Here is a 27,358-nt window from a genome sequence, read left to right on the forward strand (position 1 = left end):
CATATTTGTTTTATTTATATTCCTTCTTTGTAATCCACTTATTCTAGCCAGGATGGAATGTTAAATCGAAAGTAGTTATTGTCAGTGTTAAACTGCATTTATTTACAATGCAGATATAAAACTTGCTTTCTGTAAATGAAAATCCCCGGTGGAGTTCATTTGAAAGTAGACTTCATTAGACTGTTACTTCACAAAATACACCAGGAAGAGTATAATCAGTCAAAGAATTTGTCTCAATTAATGTAAAACACACAAAATTAATTACAGATTAATTCAGCTTTATTGGAAGTTCCCTCCCCCAAAGTCTTTGTGTAACGCAGATACTGGTAGTAAAGAAAATTTCAGTAAATGAGGTCTGCTCAGTTACGCTGAGTCTGCCTCCCTTCTCGAAAAGTGAAATACAAAAGAATTCTACAAATGGGGCTGAACGGAGAGCCCTGCGTTTGGGTAGCTACATAGTGCTGGGATGTTGGCACTTGGAGCAGTATTGCAGCTAGGTTTTCCAAAAGAGACAGAAGAACCCCAGAAGCTGAATTACTTTACTTCTCGAAACCTTTGCACAATTCCTTGTACTGCCATAAAGAGGTATTCTTCTTAGTAAAAAAACTATACAGAGCTCTTACAGCTTTCATCAGTATATGGTTCATTTGATTTTTGCTTTTATTTTCAGAAGAAATGTAGATGTAGCTGTTAAAGAGGTTGCCTTCTAATTTGACTTTATAGGAATTTTTAGCTAGCCTGAGTATTCCTGCCAATGAGCTTGAGCTAAGAGTTTAATTGGCTTACGTTAGTTGTGTAGAGAGTGTCTGTCCTCTGATTTTCACTTTGAAGGCAGATAATGTTGAAAAAATAATCTGAGGTTTCTCTGTATGCTCAGATAAGAAACTGGAAGTGTTGCATTTCCCGTGAGCTGGTTTACAAATACTGTAATAAGCTACTAACTTTCCACAGAATTTACTACTTTTAGGGTCTGTGTTAAAAAGCAAAGGCAAAAGAAAGCTGTTTTAATTTAAGTTTTGCTTTTGAAGGTGACTGGTGCATCTCATGCAAGCCTTCAGTGGATATGGTGAAAAATGGTAAAATATTTTTTAAATGTTAATAAAACAATTTTGCAATGCAAAAAGTAGGATTTCAGCTATATACTGCCCCTGTAAAACAATACAGCACCCTTTGCACTGAATAAGATCTGTTTGTGACTGTTTGGTGTGAGAATAAGTACGGATGACAGGCCCTCGCAAATGCTTTACTCATCCTTACTATTATAGTATGGATTCTTAGCTAGAGAACCCAGAGGTGAGTTTCTGTTTGACGTAATTTTGGTAAGTTTTGGTTGCTCATGGAGCAGGCAGAATTTGTGAGATGGGGCAAGAGAGAATTTGCCGCATGTAACTTAAATATTTCGATGCGTAGCTGACTATATCTGAGAAATCAATCAACAAAAAGTGTGGTCCGTTTGTGTGTCTTGCATAAAATGCATCCTGCTCGCTGCTTAACTCAGAAAGCTTCGGCTGATTGTTGCTAATGCCCTGCCTCAAGTTTTAACACCGAGTGCCATATGCTGTCCTTAAACTGAGCTCCGAACCCTGACTGCACCGAGAGCGCCTCTCCCAAGGCAGGGAGGCCTCTGGCCACGAAGGGATGGTTTATAGTGGTGGAGCAGGCTGCTTCTCGGGTACCAGTGGCGAATTACCTGTGGGTCTCCCAACCCATCCCGTACATTATTATTAGCTACGTGCAAAGCGCTGAGCAGTATTCAAGAGATGGAAATGTCCAACAGCCGATCCTCTGTCCTGTGTCACTGCTTTCGTGCTGCTCCCAGTCTGGTAAAAATCATCTTCCACATATAAGCAGTTTTACTCTTTCATTTTTGCTTTTATCTCGGTGAAAGCTGGGTCAGAGGGGCAGCTGGACCCCTGATGCCCATAGCCTGGTGCCTGTGAGCCACACACCGGAGGCGAACGGGAACAAAACTGTGTGAAACATTCAGCAGAACTCAAAAACATTAAAGTGAAATTGGTGGTGGTGATGGTGGGGATCCATAAAGAGTGAAATTGGGGGCGGATCCGTAAAGATGTCCGATTTAACTTTCACAATTAAACGACGGCGCCGTCAGCCCTCAGCTGCCTCGTGCCTTGTCCCTGAGGTGTTCGGTGGGCAGGGGCGGGATCCCCGGCCCGAGGGGGGCACACACCGCCCGGGGGGAGCCAGCCGAGCCGAGTCACCGTCCCTGTCGCCGTGCCGGCCCCGGTGTCGCCGTCGGGGGGCAGCAGGCGGCGGGGGGCCGGGGAGGAGGTGCCCGGGCACCGCCTCCCTCCGCCGGGTGCGGGGAGGCCGGGCGGGGCGGGCGGCGGGGGCAGACGGTGCCTGAGAGGAAGGCGGAGGGGCGTTGCTGCGGGAGGCCGCCCCGCAGCCGCCGGGGAGCTGCCGGGCTCCGCTCCGCTCCGCTGGATGGCGGCGGCCCTCGCCCTGCCCTGCCCGGGTCCCTCGTCCCGGGCCGCCGCCGCCGCCTCGCCGCCGCGCCTCAGGGCGAAGGGGCCGTAGCGGGGCGGGCGAGCTGCTGGAAACCTGCCGTGCCTTGAAGGGGGGAGGCTGGGCTTTGGGGTTTGCTCCCCTCCGCCGCTGCCTTGAAAGGGGTGCAGCTCCCCGGGACGGTGTCGGGAAGCTCAGCCCAGCACCGCCCGCTTGCAGCCCCGGGGTTTTTTTTTGGCCGTGCCTCTGGGACGCGATGCTTGCCCGTGCGGCTCCTGGGAGCGCCGCCGAAGAGCTTGGGACGAGGGGAGAATGAGCTGCCCCTCAGACCGGGCTTATTTACAGCTGCTGCCAAAAAAGTAAAGGGCTCTTCGATGCTTCTTGCCGTTCTGGATTTAACTTATTTTTTCCTGCGAGATTTTCTCTGTGCCTTTGGTCTGAACCGTCCGCAGCCGCTGCGGAGCCTGAGCTTTGGGGCTGCCGTACCATGTTTTATTTATAAAGGAGATGGATTTCTGCACGCCGGTTAAATGGATTACAGTTAATCAGGCACCTACAGAAGATAATGTGCTGCCTCCTGTAAGGCTTGTTCGTTTGGAAGGCTTAATCTGGAGATTTAAGAGACAAATTCTGACCTGAAAAATATAAGTGGAATGTTCCACGGAGGGCTTTAAGTGGTTGAGCCGCTGCTGGGGTTTGCTATACTTGGTTTTCCTGTGATATCGGAAGATTTCTGTTCCTTTCTTACTGAAGCACTTTATATTTTAGCGAGAGAAAAAAAAAAAAAAAAAGTAACTCATATCCAGGTAAAGTTGCATTTAAACCGGTGCACTGATTCTGACCTTAACCACCTCATAAGTTATGATGTGTATTTTGTATCTATGCATCCTATGCTAAGGGCAAGTTTACTGTAGTTCTTCGGACTGGTAGTGGTTTTTAAATGTTTCCCTCGTATCTCTGAAAGCGGAGGCGTAGTGGTACCCTTGTGTGGACAGTTTCAAAATGGGGAAGCCACTTAGCAGGCCGGACTGTTTACGTCAGAATCCTCCGTGTGTAGGCAAAGGGGAGGAAGATGAAGATCTGAACATCGAAGACTGTTACGTTCCCCAGAGGTCCATCTACGACACCGTGCGGCTCAATGAGCAGATCGATTCGGGCTCCAAGGGCAGCCTCTCCTCGAGGCACTTCACGGACCGGACCTTGCCTTACAGTCACAGGACGCTGGATATCAGCACTCTGTGCTCCAACGGCGCCCTGACGTCTTCCAGTGTTTTTGAGCTCAGAAGTCGTGAAGCTAACAAGTTGGATGAAAAAATGATCTTCGATGCTCTCAAGCTGAACAGCGACATAATTCGAACAGGGGGATTGCCCAAAGCCAAGTCTCACACAGAAAAGAAGGAGCATCGGCGTTCGTGGAGGATGTTCGTTCCGCCCAACTTTTCAGATTACACGAATAAGAGCGAATGCTCATTTAATGAAACTGCTGATATGTCAGATACAGCGAAATCAGGCAAATGCAAATGGGGTACGAATTCACTTACCTCGGAAGAGGATGATTCTGGTTTGTGCAGCCCTCCAACAGAAAGGGAAGAAAAACAAGATACACTCCTAGCAGGGGAGCAAACCCAAATACAGAGTTTATCTTCTGCAGAAGAAATCCAGGCAGTTGGTCAGCTCAGACCGTTTTTCCCTGCTCTTTGCAGAGAGCAGCAAGCCCCAGTGCTTGCAAGCAGCAGTATCCCTGTCAAAGAAAGCTGCAGATTGACTTCATGTGACATTTTGCCCTCTGGAAAAGTAAAACAAAGCAGTCCACACAAATGTGAGAGCGATCAGGAAGAGATGGGGGAGAAATACTCTTACTTACAAAGTTTCAAAGAGAGAACTCTGACACATGGAGATCCTCTTCAAGGTGATGGACAAATTGTTTCCCTCAACAAAAACGAAGTGGAAAATATATATGAAGTTCATGAAAAGAATAAAACGCAAGCCACAACAGTGGAGAGGGATTATGTGGATGATGCACCTCATCAGTTAGATGTTTATTATACGAATGGTGCTGTAAATACTGGTGATGTGGATTTAGCAAAATATGAGGTTTTATCTGATCCAGAGGAATCAAGTACAGCACATACCGGCTCAAGTGAAATGGCATTTTCTGTTCAACAGCTTGAATTAGATAGCACTGTAAACTGTCCAAAAGCTATCCCAGGGAAAAGTAGAGGCAATATCTGGACTACAGGCATCCAAGAAACCTTGGATACAGTCTGCAATGGCCTGTTGTCTAATAAGGTAATTAAAAAAAAAATCCATTTGTGAAATAGTTGTAATGCAACCTTAAACAGAGTTGTTTACAGAAGTCTTTAAGCTTGGCTGTCGTTGGAAAAGTTGTACATTTTATTAATTCAGCAGATGTAGCAGTCAGTGTCATTGGCGTAGCGCACCCAAGACGTCCAAAATAGGTGAGATGGTCAGCTCCGAAAATGCACGAGGGGCAATCGCTGACAGGGCTGATTACTTCCAGCTGTTGGGTGTATGGTTATTTATTGTCCAGATGGTGTCTGTTACCCTTGATTTGGAGAGCCTCCACTGCGCGCCGATGTTCGTGTTCAGTTTTTACACAGGCTGTGGTTAAAGGCAATGCCATTCAAGGGCAGCTACAGCCCATTTATTCAGGCTGAGCCGCCTTACTCATAAAGGTATAAGCAACAGTATCAGATTGTTGTGGTTTCCAAGGCATGTAGATTAAAGGCTCACCGCATGTTCTGAAAGCCTTCTTTTGCATTTGCGTGCCAGAAAGTCGATCTGACTGCATGGCAGTGTTTTACAAGCACCGGGTCTCACAATGTTTTGTGAGTGGTGGGTGAGGTAAGAAAGTAAAAAGCGAAGCTTGGTAATAAGTAAAGGGTGTTTTGTCAGGTCTGTAATTTTTTTTTTCCCACTCTGGTTGAAATCTGAGATATTTCAAACTTTGTTGCTAAGTTGTTCTGGTAAACTTTGGCCTCAGCAATAATTGTAATTTATTTTAAGCTTCTCCTTGCAAAGAACGCTTGTGTTTGTAAAGGGCAGATTATGGAGATCAGTCCTCTCTGTGGCAGGGCATTGCTTTCAAAAGATGAGGCTTTATGGGACGTAAAAGAAGAATTTGTTATCGGTTCTGTGTAAAAAGATTATTCTGCTCCTCCCTACCCTAAAGTGAAGAAAAAGACAAGCATTTTCCCTTTTCTGGGAACAGCCAGCTGGTTGTGCTCTGTGAGTTTTTGTGGAACCACAGTCCTACAGTTTCCAGGTTTTTTTGGTCCATAGTAGCAAAATTCGTATGGATGCTTAATTGCTTTTACCCCTCGCACTCAGTATATTTGCTCTAGCTTCTAGATTGACTTGTCAAGCTCCTGGAAGTGTGCTCAGCCAGCTGGGGGCTGCCTCTTTAAAAGAAATCACTTGCCATACTGTGTTTGGTGCAAAAGAGGAGTCATTGGTATGTTTGAAGTGATTTCTGCTTTTCAGGATGCTGAGAAAGGTTGCTTTGAATGCTCTAAATGTACACCAAAACTGTTACTGAATGCTGCTATAGAAATAGAAGGATTTAGGGTCAAAAGTTGAGCATTCTTTAGCATTGTTTATTCATTGGTTATTTTTCACTGGCCTGTGTAATTAATTCAGGGGCTTCAGGCCATTTTCTGATCTCATTGACACTGGTGTCAGCTCAGCCTCATTCAGCTGAATACAAGTGGAGATTTACACTGCTGTTGCTAATGGTAATAATCTGACTCTGAAAAGCCTTAAATACCTGAGAGAGTAAAATAAAGCAAACAGAAAACTGTTCAAATTGCTCTTTGGGTACGGTCAAAGCCCTGGCAATTTGCAAGAGTATCTCTCAGAATTAAAAACCATTCTCATGGGTGTCCGCTGTGATACTGTTTCAGCAGCATCTGTGCTGCCTCCTCACTTTTTACCTTTATGTTCTCGTAAAACCTGCCTTGAAATCATTCTTCCTTCACTGCTTCTTTAACTTGAAAGTTTTGTCTTTGCCCTAATTTGGAAAAAAATGTCTGTCTTGGTGTTTGTTTGTTTGTTTAAGGACAATTTATGGTCCTTCTGCACCATGTTTTGGTAGAGTTTATAGACAGATAATTAAACAGATAGATGCATTCCTTGTCTTCAGTTGTTTTCCTTGATTCTTTCTCCCTTTTTCCCTTCCCTTCCTGTCTAGAACTACTCATGGAAATGTACATCATTTCACCTCAACGGTGTATTACATTTATTCTGTTTAGATTAAGTCAGTTATGTTTAGGTTTATTGATTTATTTTTAGGAGGGTGGTGGTGAGGAATGGTTTCCTTTCTTTTAGGTACCACCTCAGCAAATTCAGCTTTTTTTTATTGCATAATGTGATGTAAGCACCAGATGCATTTTATGTTAACAGTCACGTGTGCCTTGTTTTTCCAACTGCAGGTATTCCAGAAAGAAGAAATTGAACCCCTGCAAGTTAAGCAACAGGAGGTAAACTGGTTGGGCCAAGGCCTTATTCAGAGCGCTGCTAAAAGTACCAACACAGAGAACCTTGAACATGACCTTGAAGACGTTAACACCCGGTGGAAGACTCTTAATAAGAAGGTTATTATTTTGTATACTATTCTGCTTTTGTCGTGTCCTATATTTTGATTACTTATTTACTGATGTCTTTCAAAACACAGGAAATTAAATATTCAGTGAGACTATGAATTGCGTTGGTTTACACAATACCTTCAACAGTAATTCTAAGGATAAGATTTATATCTCTTGTTGCCAGAGGTATTGCTGTCATTTATAAGGTTTTGTCAAACTTCTGTAGGTCCTTCATGGTTTTTCATTGAGGAAAGATTCCTCCAGGGCTGTGTGTTCCTTTCTGCTTAAGCAAAGCAGAGAAGTTTGATAACCCAGTGAAAGAGGCAGGAGTTTTGACACATACGTGGGAAAAGTAGCAATGTCATTTGTAGATAGCTGCTTTTGAGTAGTTCTTCTTCAGTCTCTGTTCACATGCTTTTTCCCTCTGTTGTATTTGTGTGCACTGGTCATACCTGTGGAGTGCAGCACTGATACAGCCCAGCTTTGTGTGACTAGTGGCACAATTCCTTTGTAATACCTTGAGGGTTGCCTGAGCCATTGGAAGGTACCACTGCTTTGGAAAACTTTCTGTAGATTTTCTTTTTTCCGATGCTTTGAAGACTTCTCTTCCTGAAGTAGCTGCTGTTGAAAATGGCAAGGGTGGGAAGTGGAAACTGCATTTGGTTTCCTCTGCTCTCTGTCTTCCTGAAGGGGTGATGTGGAAGGACCACAGACACTTGTAATTCACCTGTTTGTCCTCTCCTTTCCTATTTCTTCTTTCCTTTGAAGGGCTTATTGCCCCTTAATTGCTGCTTTGGGTGCCTGGCTCAGTCTTTTTATAAGGAAAATAAAGACCATCTGAAACACAAACATCCTGTCAGTGTACTTCATAATACTGTAGCTATATAAAACAGGAGCATCTCTTGTAATGGACTACTAGAGCAGTCTAGTTTACTGAGAGTCAACCTCTCTTCGTTGGATGACTGGAGAGATTAATGGTACATTGTGCCATAGTGCTGCTACAAATAGCTATGAAAATGAGAGCACAAGTTAATGATATTGCCAGGTGTCGAGCAGATTTTTGCTGCTTATTTCAAGGAAATAAAAAAAGAGGTGAGTACAGTCAGATGTTCTTTTTTTCGTCAGGTTGCCCAGCGTGCTGCACAATTGCAGGAAGCTCTCCTTCACTGTGGGAGATTTCAGGATGCCCTTGAATCTCTGCTTAGCTGGCTCATTGATACAGAAGAACTTGTGGCTAATCAGAAGCCACCATCTGCCGAATTCAAAGTCGTGAAGGCCCAAATACAAGAACAGAAAGTAAGTAAAATCCGTTCAGAGTCTCTCTCTTTTCACTGGAGCAATGAAAATAAATTCCCAGTCTTTGTCAAAGCATGAAATCTTTTCAAATGTACTGAGGTGGTTAAGACAGCCATCCATTGGTACTCCAGGGTCTGCCCAGGGCTGGGAGAAGGGCTTGTCTTCTGGGAGCATAGGGCAGCGTATGACACTGCAATCTGAGCTCTGGAATTATTAACACCCTCTGGAAAGAAATGTTAAAGGTCCACTGGAAAAAGAGACAACGTAAAAGCCAGTTTTTGGCAATCTCAAAAGTAGGAAATAAAACAGAAAGTTTTTCATTGTAATAACTCCAAGGTAATATTGCAGGCTATGGACATAAATACTTGGATCTTGATCCTGTTGTGATCTGATCATTGTTAGTAATTATTTGGAGTGCTCTCGGGGAATGGCCTGGGCTAATATAAAAACACTAGCAGAGTTATCACCTTCTGTGAATTTTCAGAATGGTCACAGAAAAAAGAAGCACACTGTAGCTCATGAAACATTGTCTGTGCAGTTGGACTGTGTGGCCGGCTCCCATGCAGATATTTAACGTAAATCTGTGGCCAAAACAGGTTGTCGTTTTGGGATCCCTGCAGAGGAGAGAATGGTCGTGTTACCAAAGGTTACTAGAGAATGGGGAGAGAAGTGGCACAGAAGACTTGAGGCAGAAGTGGAATATTTTCTTGAGGAAGATAATTTATTAGACTAGATTAATGAACTCCATAATATGTCAAGCAAGTGATAAACAGATTATAGATTTTTTTTACTTTTTTTTTAATTTCTGTTCACCTATCTATATCTATGAGAATTACCGTTGTTTTGCCAAATCTAGAAGAGCATGCAGCTTTCTCATAAATGTTCAAAATGCATCAAAGACTTCAGATAGGGTGTTTCCCTCAGTGGTATTAGATGTAACTTTTTCCCTTTTGTGTTCACTCTTTAGGGTTGCCACATGTTATCACCTCACAGAAACCAAGGGGGTCTTTTGGGTTTGGAGAATCTGCTGTTTGTCTCAAAATGGTTCAGAGAATAAAATGAGCATCTGGGGGTGGGGAGGAGGGGAGCATCTCTCTTTTTTGATTAGCATTATTCACACCATCACAATGTAACATCACACTTCCATCAAAATAGCATTGTTTTTTTTTTTTTTCTGTAAGAGGTTTTCAAGAAGTCCAGCTCCTTCTGTTTTTACACTTGTGATATTACGATGTTCCTTAATAACCTGCTGTCTGATTGCTTTCTCTCCAGCTTCTCCAGAGGTTGCTGGATGACCGCAAGCCTACTGTTGAGGTAATCAAGCGTGAAGGGGAGAAAATTGCAGAGTCAGCAGAACCTGCTGATAAAGTGAAAATCTTGAAACAGCTGAGTTTCCTGGACAGTCGATGGGATGCATTGCTCAGTAAAGCTGAAACAAGGTATTTGAAAGTCTTTCATAGCTTTGAAAAATACAGACATAGCACGGTTAGATAGATGGTTAGAAGCAGCAAGTGGAACTCTAATGTGAAATCCTTTTAACTACTGTCATTCTTGTTCGTACATTACATTATTGTGTCTCGATGTTGATATAATAGGTCCTCTGAAGAAAAAGTGGAGAGAGATGCCTTGAACAGAGCAAAAGCTTTTAACAAATGTTTAATTTGTTTTAATAATGTTTTAGCCTAAGGTGTGACAATCTGCTAGGGTTGACTGCATGTGTATCCTCTGAACATTTTATCTCTGTTGGTTCATTTAAATTGAAGTTTCTTGATTAAAAAAAACACATCTATTTTGCATAGAATCAAGTGCATACTTGACACTTAATAATGATGTTACCTCAAAACTTAAAAATTCTGACATGCTGCTACAGAGGGGGCACTCAACTCTTCCTCTCTTTTGCTGTTTGATGTCATCTATGTCGTCAATTTCTACCATTTAGTAACCCTCATGCTGTCAGTTTCTGATGTACTTATGCAGGGTGCTGAGCTGCCTTAGTTCTCAAGAAAAGAAGGACCACTGAGTTATGCAGATATATTCTAGCAATGCCGAAACACTCTTAAAGAGATTGCAGTCCAATTCAAGTTCGAATTAAAAAAAAAGACACAATATCCACATATACAGACACTTAGATATTTTATGATTTGTCTACGAGTCTAAACTCACCTATGTTGTCTTCTACTCCTTCTGGTAGCCTCTCTATAGTTCCTTTACTCTGAGCCTCTTTAATTGCCTCATACAAATAATAAAATTATTTAATTAGTAGAGTCAACCGCTAATAGACAATTATTTCCTTTTTTTTTTTTAATTTATTGAAGGTATCTGACTCATTAGCTGGGTAATGTCATGTTTAATTTAATATTCTTCTCCCAGTCTGGTGATATTTAATTAAAAATCAAATTGCAGTTTTTTCCAAGCTATCTATTAGTTGGAAGCTTGTCTCCATTTTTCTTTGGCTGGTCTCTCAAAATGAAAAGGAGATCTGACAATGATTTTGAAAACTAGATAGAGTATTTCTGTGAGCATTCTATAGCTAACTGTGCCAGGTCTGTCAGGTCTCCCTTGTTTATAAGCCTTGTGAAACATGTGTAAACATAGCTTTTACCTGGAATAAGATCCCCTGTTGAAAGACAATATTGTGATGTTTTTCATGTAGGAAAAATCTCTCTTAAAAGCGTGTTTGAGGGAGATTTCTTTCTACCACCAGTGGTGGTAGAGAAGACTATTCCTGTAATCAAGAATCTTCTCTGAAATGTAATAATCTGGAACAGAAATGTTTTAGATACTGCTTTTTTTTTTTTTTTTGGAGGTCAAGTCTCTGTGCTTTATTAACATTGTCTCATTAGTTTCATTGGGAGCTTTTATCCAGAACAAGAGATACAGAGTAGAGCCAAGTAGTTCTGCTCACATCACTGAACAAATGTTAAGAGGTATTTTACAATGCTGAGTAAGCATGATAATGTGTTCTGGTTCAATAAAGCCTTTGAGTAACTTTAAAACTTGTAATAGGGGGATGTAACTTAATGCTTAAAGACAGCTAAAAGTTGAGAACCACCGTAATTGTGTATCAAGCAATATTTTGCTGAATGGAGCGCTAGAAAAAAAGTATATGAATACAGCGCTAATCCTTTTACTTATAAAACTTACCTATCAGCTATAAGAACTTCAAACAGCTTTGGAGGTAGGTTTTGTTTGGGTTTAGTTCACCTTGCTTTTTTATTGGTTATTGTGGATATATTTCTATTTCATTTTCATATATTTCTATTTCATATTGTAGTTCCTACAAGACAGAATTGTGGGTTTTGTTTGTTTGTTTCCAAAGATTCAAGGGTCGTTTTTTTTATAACTATTTAATATATACTTCCTCACAAAAAAAAAAAACAACTTGTTTGTAGGAACCGCCAGTTGGAAGGCATCTCAGTGGTAGCACAGCAGTTTCATGAAGCTCTGGAGCCGCTGGTGGAGTGGCTGACCGCCACAGAGAAGAGGCTTGCAAATGCTGAACCCATTGGAACGCAGGCCTCCAAACTGCAACAGCAGATTGCTCAGCATAAAGTAAGATACAAACCACAAATTTGCTTGTGCCATTCTTTCTAAACTCATCTGTAAAGTACAGCACAAATGGGAAAGCTGTTGTGGTGTACCGTTGTTTTACCATACTGATTTTTTTCTGTAATTTGAGTTTTGTATGTTTATGTTGGCAATATGTCCTTTTTTTATTCAGTTTTTATTTAGTTCCACTTACGTTTCTTTTATGTTTTTCTCATTTTCTTTTCCATTATTCTTCATTATTTAAAAAAATATATAGGCTCTAGAAGATGATGTTCTAGCTCACAATAAGAGTTTACATCAGGCCATTAGTATTGGTCAGTCTCTAAAGACTATGAGCTCCAGGGAAGATAAAGATATGGTGCAGGAAAAGCTAGATTCTTCTCAGGCCCGATACATTGAGATTCAAGAGAAGAGCAACAGCAGGTCTGAACTTCTCCAGCAAGCCTACTGCAATGCTCAAATTTTTGGGGAGGACGAAGTTGAATTGATGAACTGGCTGAATGAAGTCCATGATAAACTGAGCAAATTGTCAGTCCAAGACTGCAACGCAGAATTGATTGAGAAACAGCACTCTGAACTACTGGTATTTTGATTTCTGTTCATTTATTATTTAATTTTGTTTTGCATATGATTTACATATCCATGTTTTATTTATTTTTCATTAATATATTTTATTTAAAATGGAAACATGCTTACTCCACATAAAAATAGTATTATTTATTATGTCCATGCTTACACAAATTGCATTTCCTCTTAGGATCTTCAGGAGGAGATTCTTCTTAGAAAACAAAATGTTGATTTGGCTATACAAAATGGCTTAGAGCTTCTCAAGCAAACAACAGGTGAGAGCTTTTAGAAAATTACAATTCACCAGGCTTTTTTTTCTTGTACTTGAAAGTGCTTATGAGAAGATTAAAGTCAAACTTGTAAATATTAGTCCATACTTACTGCTTAAAGCGGTTGCAGTTGTCTATTTTAATAAAGGTTTGAGGTCAAGGTAGGTTATGTTTTGGACCAAATGTATGTGAGCAAAAGTCCATTTATGCTTGTAGGGAATTTGGCCCTTGAATTCCTTATTATTTTTAGTGGAAAATTATTTTAGTGAACCTGCATTCCATTCCTAATAGGAAGTTACGAGCATTACTCAGAATGGAGGGCTGTTTGGCAGTGGACACAGTCAATTCCCTGGAGCCATTCACAGATGAATGAGATATTAGACTACCTTTTACTGCAATAGGAAAGCTTTGACCATTGGAGCTAATATTGTGGGAAAAGTTGCATTCCAGTTGTACACAACGTGTCTGTTCTGTAGATCAACATCTGTCCAGATTTTCCAGTACTTTTATAGTTGTTGAACTCTGTAAGACACAGCCGAAGGAGGGGAATCCTTTTTCTATTCCACACTTAAACATTATGCATATTCTGTAATGAAAACTGAATATATACTGATACATTTCAGGAGGTTGCTTTTATTTTAGCCTTTTGAGTTGTTTTGAACAGATGGTAAAGAGTGTACATGTTAAAGAATGATATAAAATATTACTGTAGTTAATATTCGGTTGAATTTTTTTCTTAGTATTTTCAGTGACTTTTATAATCTGGGTTTTTTTTTTTTTTTTTTTTGAGGGGGGGCTTTTTAAGAAGTATTGTGATTTTCTAAAGAACATCTGCATTAAATTTTGGGTCACATTCCTTACTTTCTGAAACTTTAGTAAAGCAAAAAACCACAGAAGGTTAGATCCTGAATTGAGGTAAACTTTGTAGCTCTGTAGACTTTTAGTGAAGTAGAATAATTTACAAGAGGTGAGGATTTGCCCTGTCACCTTGTTGGGGTCATTTTATAAATTAAATTATTGAGATTGCTGTAATAGGTGTGGGTTGATGTTTGGGATTTTTTTTTCTTTTAAGGATTTGTGTTCACAGGAAATAACATCCTTCTGATATTTTAGGTGATGAAGTTGTAATAATTCAAGATAAACTGGAAGGCATTAAAGCGAGGTACAAAGACATTACAAAATTGAGCTCTGACGTGTCCAAGACCTTAGAGCAGGCTCTGCAGCTTGCAGGTCAACTGCACTCAACCCATGAGGAGCTCTGCAAATGGCTCGATAAAGTGGAAGTGGAGTTACTGTCATATGAAACTCAAATACCACAGGGTGAAGAATTAAGCCAAGCACAAGAAAGACAAAAAGTAGGTTTTAGAACCTGTGAATTATTTATTGCTGAATGATTTGACTAGGTTTTGTGTTAACTTCTGTTTGGCAGGAAGTTGTTTTGTGAATAACTAATTTGGCATCAGTTCATCTGACTAAATGTAGCAGCAGTTAAGAATCGAACTCACTTTCCAGAGTCATCTGTTATAATCACTTACGAAACTGGGCTGAGGTTTATTTTTAGCACAGAAGCACAACATTTCCTTTTTGTTCGAGCAGCTGCCTAATCCTGGGAAAACTCTTAAATTGTCAAACAAAGTTATTTTGGTTCTTTAGTTATGACATGGATAAAATCCTAAAAAGTATAAAAAAGACAGCATTTAAATATATTACTAATTCGTTTATCAATAAGTGTTTTTTTTAAATTGTAGCATAAGCTGGATAGTTTTGAGAGAAAAAAGCCAAAAAAAAATCCATTAGATTTCCGATACATATATTTATATAAAGAAAATAAATGAATCAGCAATAGGGTTTCCTGTAAAGGAAAATGTCATTCCTGAAGGATTGTATGATGATTTGACTGGAATGTAATCCAGTCATTGCTCATTTCAGGAATCGCTTGAATTCATCATATTTTGCTTCATTTCATACTTCTGGTGGTGATTTAGTTCTTTATGGAGTTGCAGGGTGCAAAGAATATGTGTTAGTTTTATGTTATTTGGTTGCTTCGTTAAGTACTAACAACTCTAATAAATTCCAGAGAATTTCAGAGTATTGGATTGACTGGAGAAATGTTTTTAGGATTATTCTATAGAAACCTTCAAGCATCACTCACTTTTCTGTCAAACAACTGACAAGTATCAAAAAGCTCATAAAACTGAGCTGAAAATAATTGTGCTAATTTATCCCTTTGGTGTGCCTGGAACACATTTCAGTTCTCAACACGGTAGTTGAGAGAATAAAAACCATGTGCAAGCTGTGTGTGTGTTCAGCTCATGTGCTGGCACATTTACTTTAAATGGCCTTTTTCAGGAGCTGAAAAAAGAAGCAAAGAACAACAAAGCTTTAGTGGACACCCTGAATGAAGTCGGCAGTGCCTTCCTGGAGCTGGTGCCATGGAGGGCCAGAGAGGGGCTCGACAAGATGATAACAGAGGACAACGAGCGATACAGATTAGTGAGCGACACGATCTCGCAGAAGGTGGATGAGATTGACGCTGCCATCCTGAGATCCCAGCAGGTACGGAAAACTGGGGTTTGGGCCGTAATAAATTGTCTCTGGCAACTTGTAGCTGAACAGAAGATGTCCTTTAATAGTGCTGCCAAATATTTGTTGTGCTCGAGCAGCAAAAGGCCTGTTTGAATGGAATGTGACTCCACTGTAAAGGTATGCATGCCAGAATGTACGCTGGTGTAATCATCTGACTTTTGTTGACACAAACCTCAGTCCTGTAGCTAATACTGCTCTAACTATCCTGTGGCTTCTTAAGTGGGAGTTTGCTTGAGTAAGAACTGAATGGCTCATATCTTTCACAGATCAGGTTGTGTTAAGGAAAATATGGTCCAGTTCCCCAGCGAATCTTCCTGGATGCAACATCGAGATCACTAATGTTGCCATACCTTCAAGCATCAGTTGATTATCTAGCTCCTTGGTACTTTTGACAATTAAAAGCTGGATCATCTTATCCCAAGCTGCCCAGGAGAATTTAAATAACAATTGCTTTTACTCATATCCACAACACTTTTCTTCTTGGGACACAAAAATTGAATTATTAAATACATGAAAGTTTCTAAACACACACAGATGTATACATATGGTACACTTTGAAAACTGCCACTCTAAATTCATCACTAAATAGACCCATATTTAAGCTCTGTGCTTATAAAAGCATTGTGGAGACACAATTTCGCAGGGTCTGCCTACAGTTCAGACATAAAAATATCGGTGGAGATTTTTCTCTCTCCTAATAGTTCCTGTAAATGGTTATAATGGGACAAGGAGAAAGCATGTGTGACACTTCCAAAGTTTGTTGAAAGCCGACTGAAAGAGGCTGGCAGTAACTCAGATCTCCTTATTATCGAGGTTAAAAATAACTTCGTGTTTAACTTTTTAAAGGGTATGCTCTGAATATTATCTCATCTCATTAAACTAAACCCTCAAAAATGAAGGGTGATTTTCTGGTGAGTGATAGGGCGAGATAGAAGAGTGGATATTGGCTCTCCTTCAACCTTACTTAATAGTGTGAGTACATTGCATCCCCTAGCACCAGTTCAGCAGATTCAAATCCAGGCATGGAAAGGTCCAGCGCTGCTGCTCCACTAGCTGGTGTTGCGAGGGCATCTTGCACCCTACTGCTGCATCCCCCTAACCTCCACTTAGCCCAACTCACACCACCCCGGTATACTCCCATGTACTACATCCCATGGTTAAGTGGCTTAACGTGTTTCCAGTGAAGGACAAGCTGCTCTCCATTTTGCTCAGAGATTGACCATGCATAATAAAAAATGTTTTTGGAGAAGCTGATGCTTTGTAAGCTTACCCTGCAGCTACTTTAAGTACCTATACTATTAAAAATTTCTGGGTGGAGGACAAAGCCACCGAGAACATGAGGGCTCAATGGAACTAGTGTGGTTTTTCTGATAGACATTACTGGGCTGAGGTGACAAACGCAGTAAGCTATATGAACGGCTAAGCATATTGTTTCGTGTTGTAAGCAGAGGCTTGAAAGCTTAATAAACCAATGCAGATCCTCCCAAATGGATAGAATTATCTAAGAGAGAAATTCAGCTGCATGTTTTCATCCTTATTTCTCAATGCTAAAGGTACTGGTCAGCATCTTACCCCAGCGCAAAGGGTGCTGCAAGGAAACAGAAGGTCATATTCTGCGGTTGACTTACTTGTTTTTTACTCTAAAGCAGCCACAAAGAATGCTTTACAAAACATTCAGAGAGCAAATCACAATGCTGCCATATTCACAAGACAGTCTTTCCTGGTTAGAAGAAGTAGTACCACAATGAACTATGGTTGGTTAAACTGTGTAGGGATGAAATAGATGATTTTATAGTGACTTAAATGAAGTCATGGCTCTCAAAAATAACTCTGCCAGGCATAATGGAAAAAAATCTCTTTGAATTTTGGATGCAGAGAGCACCAATTTTACACTTTTTGTTCCTTAATGTTATTTATATGTGCACATTGCAAATTTGAAACCTCTACCCTCATCAAATGGAGTTTAGAGTCCAGTCCTTCCTCACTTCTATGGAATCTGGATGTTTCAGTGCCATGCCTTGATTTTATTATTTCCGTTCAATATTTGATCAATATTACTGAGATGCCCATCAATATTTGGTCTCAGCAAATCACACTGCAGTTAGTTTGTACCTCTAACACATTTGACATCATGTTCATTTCATTTACTCGGGTCATAAATAGATGGGCTTCCAAAGAGCTTGGTTGTGAAATGCAGTTTCTAAAGTCAGGATTTAAACACCACTGGTGGATGTGCTTTGTGCTAATGTTTACAGTGCTAATTGTTTCGGAACATACCTTTCTGTTGGGAAGTCACAATATTTAGGACAAAACTTTCTTTCTTTTACTTTAAATGAGAAATGACATATAGTGAAAAAGAATGTTTGTGCTCTCTTTCATGTAACAAATGGATTAAATAAGGCTGAAAAAGATTGACTCATAAAGAAAGAAATCTCAGAACTGCTTCTTTTGTTTTTGCGTGACTCATAATTAACCACTAAGACAAGAGTGATTTAGTGGTAAAGCGAACTCCAGCTCTGTTCCAGGAGCAACGCTGTCATGGTTCTACAGCCACAAATGCACAGACCGTCAGATTTAAAAGACAAGAGGGACTGAGTGCGGTCAGAAAGAGACTTCTGAAGAAAGCGTGGTAGTCAACAACACAAGTAACAAGTTCTGACCTAAAATGTCCTAACAGACTTTCAGAATAACTCAGAGCCATGATAATCTTCATCTAACTGTAGCAGGGATCAGCGTTTTAGAAAAAAAGTAGTTAGTTCTTTGTAGTTTCTGTGATGACTGTTTTGTGTATCTGACCATCCTGCATAACGTGGCTGAAGCTCAGAGCTGCCTCGAGTATTACAATATGTATGTGCTAAGATGCATGCCTAGAAACTTGAGCATAAGATATAATACATGATTTTTAAAAATTTTCTCAGCAAGTTCTTACTTTTCAGCAGAATTGGATCCCCAGGTACTTCTTTTCAGGATCTCTTACTCTCCTTTTCAAATTAGTAAGAAAAAGATCCTCTAAATCCTCTAATTACCTTAGTGCTTCAAGGTAATTTTTGAAACATTGAAGTGTTGACTAACAGGATTCAGAAGTTAATCTTTTAGTGAAAGGACTGGCTGCACCCAAATGCCCCAGAGTATTTTCAAATTTAATCCATGGTCTAGATTTAGATGAAATCCTGTCTTTTCTGAATTCAGTGTTTTTTTTTCATTGACTTAGTTGAATTGTGATTGTTTCACCTTAATCATTTAATATCAAGGCAGCTTTTAAGATCAAAAAGATACCATCAAACAGCTATTTCTTAGGGTAATTACAACAGGAGCAGTAATAATAAATACAGAGATGGTAAAGACATGAAAGTTGAATAAAAAGAAACAATTCAGTTAAAATTATGAAATCATAACCCTTTTAATTTTCGTATGTCTGTTAGAGAGCTGTAGGCTTTGGAAAAATACACTTCCATTGCTTTGTCATGCTTATGAATTAAGCTGATTTTATTACAATCCCTCAGAACCATTTTGGGCTTTGTATTTAATTTATATAAAAAACTTATATGGAAAGTGAACTGCCATCTTTCTACCAATTCAAAAGTATGCTTTTTAATCTCCTTTAAAATTTTTGAAACAGTCATTCTAATTTCACGTATATAGAATCACCGAACTAATTCATGTCTCCCTCATTTAGTTTGATCAAGCAGCTGATGCTGAGCTCGCCTGGATTGGAGAAACAGAAAAGAAACTGATGTCTCTGGGTGATATTAGGCTTGAGCAAGACCAGACCACAGCTCAGCTACAAGTTCAAAAGGTAAAAGAAATGCATTTCCAACTGTCACGTTAATTATTGGCCAGCACGCTCTCCATCTAGAAAATGTACTAGTGTGATTAAATTTTCTGTCCATCATAATGCACTTCAAAAATAGTTTTTGCTCCATGTACTCTTTATTTTTTATTGCTGACCAGTTCTTATTGTGTTTCAAGGCTTTTACCATGGAGATCTTGCGACACAAGGATACTATAGATGAACTTGTTAAATCTGGGGATAAGATAATGAACACATGCACTGAAGAAGAGAAACAGACCATAAAGGTAAAGTTCCATAAGTTTGCAGCTACAGTGGACGTGAAGATAATATATAAGTAGGAAGATTCCTATTACGTATCCTTTGAAATACTAATGAAAAAGCATTAATTACATCCACTTTTAGTCTGAGGTTTGTAACACCAGAAGAAATGCTGTCGTGTATCTCTATTCTTCCTTCAGGATGTTCAAAGAGCAAGCACTGCGTACTTACTTCACTGTCTGACACTGCTTTGTAGCCCCATTTGTCTCTGGCGTGGTAAATAGTGTTTTAGCCAATGAGATGATTGAGTGAGTAGGTATTAGTCAGCTGGGGTGATGCGTGTGGAATCTGGCTGTTTGTCGTCCTCGCTTCTCTTGGGTCTGTGAAGCTCCGGCTGGGCGTGTGCATTTCTGTGCCCCATTCAATGGCTGGCACCTCAGTGTGAATCTTTACTTTCATTTCTGATGATTTCAGTGTGAGCCTTGTTCTTCTTTGCCAAGAATATTCCATCCTGTTGACTAACACAGACTGTGAAAGGCGTTCTTATGCATTTATTTATATGTACACACAGAGCCTGAGGTTGGGGGCTGACAGAACATATAAACGTATCTATACATGTGCATACACACATGCAGATCTTTCCTACTGGCATTTTATAATGGATTTTTTTTTTTTTGGTGCTAAGTTGTGGATATGTTATGTGAATGATGTGCCTGGATATGTTATGTGAATTGGGCCCTTCCAGTGACCAACAGTACTTCACTAATTGTGCTCTGCTGCAGCATCTCTGAATAAATTTGATTTGCTCTTAAGTGAATTTAAAATAGATGAGATATTCAGTCTATTAAAATGTAGTCATAAGGGAGAGCAATTTTAGGTGGGTCCCTGTTGAATATATGCATTAGTCAAAAATACTGTGTGTGTTAGGCTGTTTTGTCCTTTGGATAGCATCTCTATACGTAATTTACATGCAAGACATAACAAATGAAACGATAGTTTGTTCTGCCAAAAAATATTTTTTGCTTCACATTCAATGGCTTATTTATATGTTTAGTTTTTCCAAGGCTAGTATTTACATGCATTGCTGCATGTTATATTTCATGGAAATGATAACATGGGCAGTCCTCCACAGGAAGAATGTATAGCTCGTTGATGCTTTTGTTATCATATCCCCAAACAGAGTAGGTTTGTAATGTTTAAACCTTGTAGTTCCATCATATTATTAATGGCAACACATCCTCATTAATTAATGTATGATAACCTGGAAAATAATGTGGTTTCTGTGGAAAGTTTGTAAGCTACAAGCAGGACAGCATACTCTATTCTCTTATCAGATTTTCAAAAGCCAGATTTTTGTGCACTGTTCGTGATGCTTTGATTCAGAAATGCTGTGGAAAACTTAGCTTCTGCCAAGTGCTGCTGAAGATGGGTGCCTTTTGTAAGGAACTGGGGCTACAACGTGCAGTCAGATAATCTGCAGCTTGACTGGAAGTCCTGTGAATGGTGTTGTTTGTAAATATCAGATATTGTTAAACATATTTTAATTAATTTGAAAGCACCGTGCCAAATTCAGATCTCCCACGATATTGATTCTTTCCTCTAAACACTCTGGTCCTGTAGAAATACAATCAAAACAAAGATTTGGTTCGCTGCGGTTTGGTGCTATAATTATCAAAGACTGTTTAGAAATCAGGGTAATAGACATGTGGAAAGACAGACATTGCTATTTTTTTTGTTAATATTATTTTACAGAAAAAACTGGAAAGCCTGTTACAGAAATATGATACAGTCTGTCAAATGAACTCTGAGAGAAACCTCCAGCTGGAACGGGCTCAGTCTCTGGTTAATCAGTTCTGGGAGACTTATGAAGAGCTTTGGCCATGGTTAACTGAAACAGAAATGATCATCTCTCAGCTTCCTGCACCAGCCCTTGAATATGAAACTTTAAAGCAACAACAAGAAGAGCATCGGGTAAGAATTTTGCTGTTTAAAAAAAATAAAGTGTGAAAGGCTAAGTTGTATTCTGCTTAGAACTGTGGAGTTACTCTAGTGAGTACTTATAACCCAGACAGTTATACTTCTATTGAAGAAAGTTATTTAAAATAATAATAGTAAATAACTCTACTGTTACCCAAACTCTGCACGCAAACAAGATTGTCTGGGAAGAGAGCAAACAATGTATAACCATAGAAGAGGGCTAAAGGGGAAAAAATGCCATTATAGTGACAGATCTGAGCATACAAAAGCTGATACCTTAGAAGTGTATTTAAAAGTAAGCAGTATTGGAACAAACTGAACCCATAAACAGAAAGAACAGAAATTGGATGATGTAGAAAGAACCAAGAAAAGGTAATAGGAGACTACAGAAAGAACTGGAGTACCTGCTGTCAGCCTGCTGAAACTGAAATGTCTGTGTATACAATCTGTATACAAGTAAGCATGTATATTGACCTCATGTACATATTTTGAAAAGTGGCATTTGTTTTGTTGATATCCTGGGAACTAAAGACTGATAATTCTAGGCCCAAGAATTCAGTGCTTTGGCTCCAGCCAGCCCCATAACCATTTCTCACATATAGTATGCTTGTTATGTTATAATGAAAAGAAATAATTGTTTAACATAACATCGCAAAATAGAGGGAATGTTGTTGTGGGCTGGCCTCCATATGGGCTTTCTTACACAGAGGAATAATCAGTCAGCTGGGATAAAAATCTGTATGCTTCATAGATGGCTACTAGTATTACATGGCATCAGGTTTATCCCACCAGTGTTAAAAGCCTGCAGATTTTAGCACGTGCAAAGCCCATATTCCTACTGGAGGTACCTGGCTCTCCTTGCAGAGCACGGAGTGACTACTTGTGGGCTTCTTTAATTTTAGCTGTTTCAATTAAGTGACTCAAGTTAGATAGGGTGAAACCTGGCTTCAAATTCTTGTTTACTCTGAGACCAGTGAATGAAGATGTGCCACTTTGATACACTGGTAAACACGGGGTTCACTCGTTTGTGTCCACAAAGAACAAACATTCTCTGCAAACACTAGGTATATAATAGGAGTTTTACGAACTGTCTTGATTAGTCACCATGAACCAAATCGCACTGCTTTACTTATAGGTTTGGTCCCCATCTACTTTAATCATTCTGCTTGCTTGAGAGGCCCTTCATCTGGGCTTGTATTTTTGCATTTTCCCTGGGCTATGCCATTAGCAGAGATTTGTTTAAGTAGAAGATTAATGTCTGGCAATTTTAACACGTAATCTGATCTGAAATGCTTGTTTACTGGAATTGTTTACCCAATCATAGATCATGGCAAAGACCAGATCATTTGTAGTAATACTGAAAAAAAAAAAGGGTTCCGAATATGAATAGTTTTCTATATTCCCTTATATTTCATATATATTCACTTATATTATCATGCAGTTAATTGGTTTGAATTTAGCTTTTGGCAGAGTGACAGTACCAGCATCGTAAGGTTTGGACCTCGAAATGGGGACTCTGGGGATCTATTTGTGCACAAACATAAAATACATAAGATGATTTTCTAAAAACTTTACAACCATTCTTAGTTTAGCTTTTTCCTCTTGTGCTAAGCAATATTATTTGTCTTGGTGCAAGACATACATGTAGACTTCCATTCTCAGTAAGTATCTGGGGTCAGATTTTTTTTTTTGTATTTTCATTGCTATTCCTTCATCAGGAAACAGTGGTTTGTCATGGTCAATGTCTGTTCAATCTTCCCAACCTCTCCTCTTCCAGGGAGGAGCAAGGAAGCAAGCCAGTAACAGGATTCCTTTTTAAGGGAAGGACCTCAGTTGAGGAGAAGAGGATTTATTTACACTGAGACTGATACAAGCCCTTTTCTGTGTCTTCATTAATTTAAACAAACCCTAAGCTAGGAGGAGCAGAGCATGTGCCTGCTCCAGCCTCTCACGTTCCTGCGCAGTGGCTCTAGGCTAGAAATGCGTGGAGTTCACAGCACTGAGAGGGACAGTGCCTCAACAGACAGTGGGATTTTTCAGAAAAGGAAAGGATGAGCTAAGCAAATAAATAAAACTGGAGGGAAGGGTTGGGCTACTCCCCCCTCCAAATCTTTCCCTTTTGTCACATCTGTGGTTGCAAGTAAACAAAACCAAAATAAGTAGTCAAGTCAGCAGACAGAACGGTTACCTTGTGACCTTTCAGGCCCACCAGTCTCTACCCAGTTTACTGCAGTTTTGACTTATTTCAGGGGTGGACGATGAGAGTGAGTAGGTAGATGAGATCAAATGTAATGTACGTATTAATTACTTGTTAAACATTGCGTCCTTGAAGTAACAGCACTGTTGGGAAGACAGAGTGGTCTGGTGGCCGCAGGGGAGACTGCTAAACCTGGTTGACTGTTCTCTGCTGATCTGTCTTCATTGTCCTCTGTCATTATCCTCTGTCCTTTTCACTGGTTTCTTTGACCCCCTCTTTGTGCTAGTTTCCTGTTCTTAAGTCAAGGACAATTTGCATTAATATTCTTGTAATGTCAATACCTCTTTCTCTGACGCTCTTCAATGGAAGTCTTCGTGATAAGTAGCAAATATCAACATGAAAATGTATAAACATAGTGGTGTTATGCAAATGTTTGGAATATGGTTGCCATTTCTGTCATTATAGCTTCTAAAAACGACGAGGAGTGCCTGTTGCCAGCATCATGTGCATAGCTGGCACCTTGCATCCTACACGTAATGATAGCCCTACAGGAGGAGGGATATGCCCTACTGGGCCTTGCCAGTGCATCTGTAATTGTGATGTTTCACGGCTGGCTAGCTTGGTGTTGGAAAGGGCGCCATCACTGGCAGAGCAGTCATTAACTTTATTTGATGCTATTTGTGCTTTACATTAAGATGACGGGTATTTGTTTGGAATTTCTTGCCAGCTGGATGTGTTAGAAGTGTGGACAGCTGTAATGTGGTGGTGTAAGCGTAAGAAACTGATAAGTTGTTTCGTTTGTTATAGCAACTGCGTGAGCTGATTGCTGAACACAAGCCTCATATAGATAAGATGAACAAAACCGGGCCTCAATTGCTGGAGCTGAGCCCAGGAGAAGGTTTTTCTATCCAAGAGAAATATGTGGCAGCTGACACCCTTTACAGTAAAATTAAGGAAGATGTCAAAAAGCGAGCTTTGGCGCTGGATGAAGCCATTTCTCAGTGTACCCAGGTATCAGTTTAAGTTTAAAATATAATTGGATTCATTCAAATGGAAAGATACACAGACATTATCATCTTATATGTATATATCAAGACTAAACTGCTGTTTTATCTGGATTTTTCAACTAAATGGCCTGTGAATGTTCATATCACTGCTCATGGCGCTGATTTTTTTTTTTTTTGAGGGTTTATAATTTTATATATTGGTCACTGTTATGATGATTCTGTTGCAGTTGAAAGTGTTCCTGCTTCTCAATGTCAAAGTTAAAAAACAAAAAAAAAAAAGAAAAAAGGAACATTTAGTCTAAAAGTGTGGGATTTTCAGTTTATTCTGTTTCTTTTTACAGGTCTGTTACTAGCTGATGCTTTGTTAGTTGATATTGTTGTCACTATTAATCAGTTAGCTTACATAAAGTTATATCTAGGACTTGGCAGCTTTAGTTACAGTCCTTTACCGATGGAACTAGAGGGTACTTCAGCGGTAACAGCATTTGCTCTTTATTGTAGACCCTACAGGAACTTACTGTAATTTATGCTTGAACTGTTTTATAAAAGTATTGTGAGCAAAGTTAGACTTCACAAAATGTCATCGTAAGCAGAAAATTCAGATCAAGTCCCTAACTGCTGTGCATCTTAGGTTCATCACTCTGTGGAATGAACCTTGATAGAGTATTGTTAGGTATCAGATCCTAGAGATTACTAGATATTAGATTAATTGTCATTATATCCTAACTGAAATTTTTTCATTTGACAACAAATTCAGAAAAAAAACCCAACCTCATTAAACTGTGTACATGAACACAAAAACCTGAATAAAAATACTGTGTTCTGTACTGCTGTTTTTATGATAACTTCCCCTTTTATTTTGTTGGCTGGAAATTAAGTGCTATATTTCTGCTCAGGTCTAAAATACTAAATCAAGAAATAGACCTTAAAGTTCTCATCAAGTTTGCATTCTAAATAATTGTCTTCATAGGTCATGGTACTTAACACTGTGTTAACTAACCACTATAGACAAAATCTAAGAAGATAAGGGAAAAAGGTGACATCAGATGTCATCCTATTTTCGACCTGGTTATAGACATTATTATATTGTACTTTCAGTAGTTCTAAACAGCCTCCTTATTCACATCTCTGAAAGAAGCCTGATTATTTAGATTCAGTGTTTTTCTTTGTCATACATGCTCAGTCCTCCCCCAGTTTGCAGCTGTACGTTTGAAAACCAAGATGTTTGTTCAGTATTCGATCTGTTGTTTTGTATGTGATAGATGTTAACATGAAGAGCTTAAGTACAGAGAAGCGCAGAAGGCTAGGTACAGAAAGCAAGAATAAAAATGCATTCTTTGGTAACAGCTAGAATCAGATGTTGAAAGAACACTTAATTACTTATAAAATGAACCTTGAAGTATTTCATGTACATAAATGTATCCACAGATGAGAAAGCAAAACATTGGAATGTCCAGAATGTAATTTTATATAATCTCTTTTTTATTAAATATGTATCACCATACTCTATAGCATGGTGGATATGTCAGTGTTTGTCTAGACAGTCCTGGAAGAATAATTAGTTAAATCTTCAGGTTTCAAATTATGTTAAATTGCCTTATGTATCAAAGGCAGCATGTGAACTATGGAGCCAGAATGAGAGGTTATAATGACTTCCCTTTCTTCCTTTTAAGTTCTAAAACACCTTGTCTCAGTCATTGAAGAGTAAAGTGAGGCCCACTGAGTGCACTGACAATTTAAAAATGCAATATGTGTGCCCTAGAATTAGACCTGGATATTGCCAATTTAATTTCAGGTTGAATCACTTCTGTAAGGTTTTGTTGCCACAATCAGTTTTACAGAAATCTTGAAGAAATCTGCTTACCTTTACGTATTATTGCATTTTGAGAGCTTGTGTGATATTCACACTTCTGGTGAAAACAGGTAGCATCAGTCTGAGTCTGTAACACTAGTCTGAGTCAGATTTGAAGCGGGTTGTACACTGGGAATAAGCAATTACATTTGTTTTGCCCATATTCCTCTAAAAACAAAGGCTGTATCTGTTTGTTTGTGTAGGGTAGGTAACCCTGTTTTGCTGTACTTTTTCTAGCACCGTTCCCAAGAGTAGTCAAGAGTGCTCTTTGTAGATCCTGCTGGATCAGTAGTTCTACCCACAAGTTACCAATTTCTGTTACTTGGAAAGGGCATGGTGGTAAGCTGGTTTTAGCAATCTGTATGGATCCGAAGACATGTATTAGAACTTAACTTGGGACCAGTACGGATGAACCATGCTAATTAACAAAGATGTAGCTGAGTTTCTGGGCATCTGGGCTCAAGTCATATTTGACCTGAGTCAAATATGGGTGAAGGCAATACTTGCTGTTGTGTGCTTTTAGTTGCAGAAGGAAATGCACATTTGCTTCACTAATGAGCACCACCTGGGCACCAGGCAAATGTCTTATTGAATGACCTTAAATATCAAATTTTAACCAGTGGTTATATGAGATATGTTGGTCCTGATATGGAAATACATGTATTTAATATTAAGGTGAATATATTTCTAAAATGATGAAATCAGAAAGCCAGGACTGTCCAAAATAAGATAGAAAGTGATGCTTTAACTCTGCAGGACTACAGGCAGGTAGGTGCTGCCATGTGTAAAGCATTTTCAGATGGAGTGTCTCTGAACTAAACCCAGACTTCATACTAAAATTCAGAGGAAGTACCGTTTTGCAAGGTCATGTTTTTAATTTAGATATTAAAAGAGGGGGAGAGCCACTGGGGGGTATTGCAAGTTGCATGTATAT

General features: G+C 39.5%; 1 protein-coding gene across 31 annotated transcripts in view; it reads left to right on the plus strand.

Moving 5' to 3' along the window:
- Positions 1 to 27,358, plus strand: part of DST (dystonin) — a 306,416-nt gene that overhangs the window by 231,681 nt on the left and 47,377 nt on the right. For 29 of the 31 annotated variants that reach the window (XM_080584837.1, XM_080584827.1, XM_080584857.1 and 26 more), the window contains 12 exons: positions 6,921 to 7,082; positions 8,199 to 8,369; positions 9,642 to 9,808; positions 11,762 to 11,921; positions 12,175 to 12,501; positions 12,676 to 12,760; positions 13,868 to 14,109; positions 15,104 to 15,310; positions 19,017 to 19,136; positions 19,310 to 19,417; positions 21,144 to 21,362; positions 24,373 to 24,576. In XM_080584837.1, coding sequence (XP_080440963.1) covers positions 6,921 to 7,082; positions 8,199 to 8,369; positions 9,642 to 9,808; positions 11,762 to 11,921; positions 12,175 to 12,501; positions 12,676 to 12,760; positions 13,868 to 14,109; positions 15,104 to 15,310; positions 19,017 to 19,136; positions 19,310 to 19,417; positions 21,144 to 21,362; positions 24,373 to 24,576 — 2,172 coding nt within the window. The remainder of the gene's footprint in view (positions 1 to 6,920; positions 7,083 to 8,198; positions 8,370 to 9,641; positions 9,809 to 11,761; positions 11,922 to 12,174; positions 12,502 to 12,675; positions 12,761 to 13,867; positions 14,110 to 15,103; positions 15,311 to 19,016; positions 19,137 to 19,309; positions 19,418 to 21,143; positions 21,363 to 24,372; positions 24,577 to 27,358) is intronic. The other 2 variants (XM_080584832.1, XM_080584848.1) reach the window with 1 other exon arrangement.

Source organism: Anser brachyrhynchus (assembly GCF_964034855.1).
Source record: "Anser brachyrhynchus genome assembly, chromosome: 3".
Classification (NCBI taxonomy): domain Eukaryota; kingdom Metazoa; phylum Chordata; class Aves; order Anseriformes; family Anatidae; genus Anser; species Anser brachyrhynchus.